Here is a 5,850-nt window from a genome sequence, read left to right on the forward strand (position 1 = left end):
ACAACACACCATGATTTTATCTCTTCATAGGGGAAGCGATTCACCACATATCGGCTAAGGACGCCATAAATGCGAATCAACATGACCCAAAAATATCACTCAATTACGGAAAAAGAAATCTAACGGTCATATGCTCTGGATCATCGGTATCCCCGTTCTGCCTCCACTACGATCGACTTATTCACCGTGTTTAACTTGCTCCCAAAAATTTGGGAAGTGCATGATCACCACCAAATAATATGATGAAAATGCGATCTTATCTTTTTGTAAGAGAAGTGAATCACTGTGTACCAGTTAAGGACGTCATAAATGTGAATTAACACGACCCAAAGATACCACCCTCATTTACAAAAAAGTAATCTAATGGTCACATGCTTTGGATCTTCGGTCGCCCCCCTATGCTTCCAGTGAAATTTTGCTTGTTTACCCAGTCCTCCCTTGCGACTCTTTTTTGTGCCGTGATTGGAAAATACCCCCTTCATTTCTAAATATAAATCCTTTTATAGAGATTCCAATAAAAAGTACATACATATGTACATAGACAGATTGTAGAGTGTAGATTCATTCATTTTGCTTTATATGTAGTCCCTTATTGAAAACTCTAGAAAGACTTATTTAGGAATGGAGGGAGTATTTGTTTGAAGGACACATAATTGAAAAGATATAACTCATTCACACAGATAAACCCCACAATAGAATAAGTCACTGGTGGCTGACAGGCGGGCCCATCCATACTGGATACCCCAAAGCAGGGGAGGCTAACTCCGATGGATGGGTTAAATCGGTCACTGACAACCCGGGCCCTCGCTCGAGACAGGAGGCTACGAGCACGGCGGTCACCCCAAAATTCGGGCAGCCAAGCAAGGAGGAGGAAAGAGAGAAGAAACGGCAGCTGCTGCAAGAACAGCAGCGCAGCACAATCAGTGCAGTGATTCCCCTATTTTACCCCGGGCAGCTAAATAAGCAGCGGGGGAGCGAGCGACGCATCGGCGGGCGGAGACGTCGACGGCGACCAAACCCGCACAATTTACTACTTTGGGCCTCGCCCCCCGTCTTTCCTCACCACCAATCCATTCCCACCTTTCCCATCTCCCCCTCTCCACCCTCCCCCCGCGCTTGCTTTCTCTCCCTCCCATCCATTCCCCTTCCTCCCCCTCCCCGGACCCCGGCCCCGGCCCCGGCCCGATGAACCTGTGGACGGACGACAACGCCTCCATGATGGAGGCCTTCATGGCCTCCGCCGACATGCCGGCCTTCCCCTGGGGCGCGGCGGCCACCCCGCCGCCGCCGGCCGCCGTGCCGCAGCAGCCGGCCTTCAACCAGGACACACTGCAGCAGCGCCTGCAGGCCATCATCGAGGGCTCCAGGGAGACCTGGACCTACGCCATCTTCTGGCAGTCCTCCACCGACGCCGGCGCCTCGCTCCTCGGCTGGGGCGACGGCTACTACAAGGGCTGCGACGACGCCGACAAGCGCCGCCAGCAGCCCACCCCGGCCTCCGCCGCCGAGCAGGAGCACCGCAAGCGCGTCCTCCGGGAGCTCAACTCGCTCATAGCCGGGGGAGGCGCCGCCGCGCCCGACGAGGCCGTCGAGGAGGAGGTCACGGACACCGAGTGGTTCTTCCTCGTCTCCATGACCCAGTCCTTCCCCAACGGGATGGGCTTGCCGGGCCAGGCGCTCTTCGCCGGCCAGCCCACCTGGATCGCCACGGGGCTCGCCAGCGCGCCCTGCGAGCGGGCCAGGCAGGCCTACACCTTCGGCCTCCGCACCATGGTCTGCATCCCCCTCGGCACCGGCGTGCTCGAGCTCGGCGCCACCGAGGTCATCTTCCAGACCAACGATAGCTTGGGGAGGATCCGCTCGCTCTTCAACCTCAACGGCGGAGGAGGGGGCTCTGGATCCTGGCCGCCCATCGCCCCGCCGCCCCAGGAGGCGGAGACGGATCCGTCCGTGCTCTGGCTCGCCGACGCGCCGGCCGGGGACATGAAGGAGTCGCCGCCGTCCGTCGAGATCTCCGTCTCCAAGCCGCCGCAGCCACAGCCGCCGCAGATCCATCAGTTCGAGAACGGGAGCACCAGCACGCTCACGGAGAACCCCGGCCTCTCCGTGCACGCGCAGCAGCCTCCGCCGCAGCAGGCGGCCGCGGCGGCGCAGAGGCAGAACCAGCACCAGCTCCAGCATCAGCACCAGCTCCAGCTCCAGCACCAGCACAATCAGGGTCCTTTCCGCCGGGAGCTCAATTTCTCAGATTTCGCGTCCAACGCATCCGTCACGGTGACCCCGCCTTTCTTCAAGCCTGAGTCTGGTGAGATCCTAAACTTTGGCGCTGACAGCACCAGCCGGAGGAACCCTTCGCCGGCACCCCCCGCCGCGACGGCCAGCCTCACCACCGCGCCGGGGAGCCTCTTCTCCCAGCACACGGCGACTGTGACGGCCCCATCAAACGACGCCAAGAACAACCCGAAGCGGTCCATGGAGGCCACCTCCCGCGCGAGCAACACCAACCACCACCAGACCGCGACAGCCAACGAGGGGATGCTGTCCTTCTCGTCGGCGCCGACGACGCGGCCGTCCACCGGCACGGGCGCACCAGCCAAGTCGGAGTCCGACCACTCAGACCTGGAGGCGTCGGTCCGCGAGGTGGAGAGCAGCCGCGTGGTGCCTCCGCCGGAGGAGAAGCGGCCGCGCAAGCGCGGGCGCAAGCCGGCGAACGGGCGCGAGGAGCCCCTGAACCACGTGGAGGCGGAGCGGCAGCGGCGAGAGAAGCTGAACCAGCGGTTCTACGCGCTCCGCGCCGTGGTGCCCAACGTGTCCAAGATGGACAAGGCCTCGCTGCTCGGCGACGCCATCTCCTACATCAACGAGCTTCGCGGCAAGATGACGGCGCTGGAGTCGGACAAGGAGACGCTCCATTCCCAAATCGAGGCGCTCAAGAAGGAGCGCGACGCCCGGCCGGCCGCGCCGTCGTCGGGGATGCACGACAACGGGGCGCGGTGCCACGCGGTGGAGATCGAGGCCAAGATCCTGGGGCTGGAGGCGATGATCCGCGTGCAGTGCCACAAGCGCAACCACCCGGCGGCGAAGCTGATGACGGCGCTGCGGGAGCTGGACCTGGACGTGTACCACGCCAGCGTCTCGGTGGTGAAGGACATCATGATCCAGCAGGTGGCGGTGAAGATGGCCACCCGGGTCTACTCCCAGGACCAGCTCAACGCGGCGCTCTACGGCCGCCTCGCCGAGCCGGGCACCGCGATGCAAATCCGGTAAACCGAACTCCATCCACCAGGTAGTAGCAATGAAACCGTGATCCTATTACTCACCACCGTATGATCGGCGTCGTCGTCGTCGCCGCCGTCGTTATAGCCCGATGGACATCGAGATGGAGAAAGAAGGCGACGATCGTGCCATGTTGTTGTTGTAAAATCTCTCTTTAGGAGGATGGATGGATGGATGCATGTGTACATCATCATCATCATCATCATCTTGTTGTGTTTTTGCAAGTAGTGTGTTAGCAGAACGAAGCGCCGGATCCGTCGTTGTTAATTACTGTATCTCATGACCCTGTGATCGACGACGGTGTATCGTCGGCGTAGTGCTGTTGAACTGAAACTGTATATAGGACAAAGATGGATTGCCCGTCGCCGTTCTCCTCTAGTGTTGTTGTTGCTGTTGTGTGTATGCATGCATCGCTTCTCGTCTTGGCAGAGCGAGCGAGCATGGATGATTGATATGGTATCGCTTGCAAAATGAAATGGATCGGGCGTTCTTTTTTATCTGCTCGTATGCTTCTTGATTGTGTCCTCATCTTGTGCAACTTGGCTAAGAGAAGGCGAAGGCGAGGTGGGGGGCATGTGATTTGGGTTGGTAGACCTCGACATCATAGGCACAGTGGCAACACTGGCAGAAGAAGAGAAGGATTAGCGAGGAAGGATGGAGAGGAGAGGCAAAGCAAGACGTAAGCTGCTCTTGGCAGAACAAAAGGTAACCAGGAGAGTGAAACCCGTGGGGCCCGTCCTTCCTTGGCAAAGTGGATGAGGATTGAGGAGGAGGGAGGGAGGGGACACGAGTAGCGTGCGGCTTTTCTTCTTCTTTCATTCAGGCTTAACGAACCAGGCAGACAGACATTGTTGGCGACAAGAAGGCAGGCCTACTGTTTGGCGCTGCCTCTCCACATGTCGATGCCACCACCTGATCCATGTCGAGACTCGCCTAATTTTCTTGTACTCTGGTTATTTCTTTGTTTCTTTTGCAGCTAATATAAGTTTCCACAGGCGATAATAAAAGTTTTAATCGGCAAAATTAGAAAGAAGCACCAGTGGTCTAGTGGTAGAATAGTACCCTGCCACGGTACAGACCCGGGTTCGATTCCCCGCTGGTGCATCCTTCTTTTTTTCTACTTTTTTCTCAAGTAAAAGAAGATCAGTTTTCCAAATGCTACGACAAAGCCATGTAAGACAGTCCCTAATCCCGACACTTACTATTTGGCTTCCAGTTATGAGATTTTTCCGAATCTTGCAACTTTTTTTCTACTTTTTTTTTCAAGTAAAAGAAAATCAGTTTTCCAAATGCTACGACAAAGCCATACTATTGGGCTTCCAGTTATGAGATTTTTCCGAATCTTGCAATTTTAACAAAATGTTTTTTTAGGGAATTTTAGCAAAATGTTTGTGAGGTGAGAAGATGATCATTGAATGTTTATTGACAAGTTAAGATGTTATTAAAACTAGTGTCTTCCTGAAAAAAAACTAGTGTCTTCCTGATGTGGGAGGCGAGACCAATATGCTCCAACTTATTTATCGTTCTTCTCTTACTCGTCCTACCCTACACCTTCTACGGAATATTTGTCATTCTTCTCTTACTCGTCCTTCCCTACACCTTCTACTTGTAGTCTCTTCGTCAACCCATTCCATTGGCGCCAACCAGCACCACGTCGACATTAGTACGTTCGTCAGCGACGCCTCATCTTCTTTCTCCTCATTCCTCGCCAGATTTAGTTCTTGTTCTTAGTTATTTTCTAGAATACTCTTTCTTTCTTTTTTTTTCTTTTTTTTTGGAACACCTCTTTCCTTTTCCAACATCATGGTTCACTTGGCCGCTTTAATTATTTTCCCTTTTTCTTCTTAAAACACTCTTCCTTTCTTCTATAGCATGAACCACATGGCCAATGTAGTGTCGTGTTGTCCTCGCCCGTGAACGTTTCGACAATCGTCGGCGTGTGGACATCCCGATCATGGCATCCTCCATGGTGTCGTGCACGGCGTCGCTCTGCAGGGGAGCGCGTATGTGTACACAATAAGAAAAAATATATGTTATTTTTGTTGTATCGGGAAACTTGTGATTGTCAATTAATAGTAGAGATAATGATAACAATAAATGACATACCGCGCAGGATTAGCAATTTGTTATTGAGGAATATCTGATTTTGTTTTGGAAGGTTATCAAGAAAAATCTTATGTCTGTCTTTTAGGAGGGTGATCTAACATATATGGTGCGACTTCTGAATTCTTAATTACCTATTATTTATGCGATTGAATTAAATCAGCACTGCCAAAGCAAGCACGAAACAAGATCTCCCCTTTAATGTGAAGGAAATATGCCCTAGAGGCAATAATAAAGTTATTATTTATTTCCTTATTTCATGATAAATGTTTATTATTCATGCTAGAATTGTATTGACCGGAAACATAATACATGTGTGAATACATAGACAAACAGAGTGTCACTAGTTTGCCTCTACTTGACTAGCTCGTTGAATCAATGATGGTTATGTTTCCTAACCATAGACATGAGTTGTCATTTGATTAACGGGATCACATCATTAGAGAATGATGTGATTGACTTGACCCATCC

General features: G+C 53.0%; 1 protein-coding gene across 1 annotated transcript; it reads left to right on the forward strand.

Moving 5' to 3' along the window:
• The first annotated feature begins 953 nt into the window (after positions 1 to 953).
• Positions 954 to 3,773, forward strand: LOC125511265 (transcription factor MYC2-like). Its single transcript, XM_048676596.2, has one exon. It carries the CDS (start codon positions 1,186 to 1,188, stop codon positions 3,265 to 3,267), a length of 2,082 nt encoding a protein of 693 aa, XP_048532553.1. The 5' UTR covers positions 954 to 1,185; the 3' UTR covers positions 3,268 to 3,773.
• The last annotated feature ends 2,077 nt before the right edge of the window (positions 3,774 to 5,850 follow it).

The sequence above is a fragment of the Triticum urartu genome, chromosome 1A, assembly GCF_056163025.1.
Source record: "Triticum urartu cultivar PI428250 chromosome 1A, HENAU_Tu73, whole genome shotgun sequence".
NCBI lineage: Eukaryota > Viridiplantae > Streptophyta > Magnoliopsida > Poales > Poaceae > Triticum > Triticum urartu.

Excerpts from the sequence above, each read along its gene's own strand:
- LOC125511265 (XM_048676596.2), top strand. The coding sequence starts at position 1,186 with ATGAACCTGTGGACGGACGACAACGCCTCCATGATGGAGGCCTTCATG.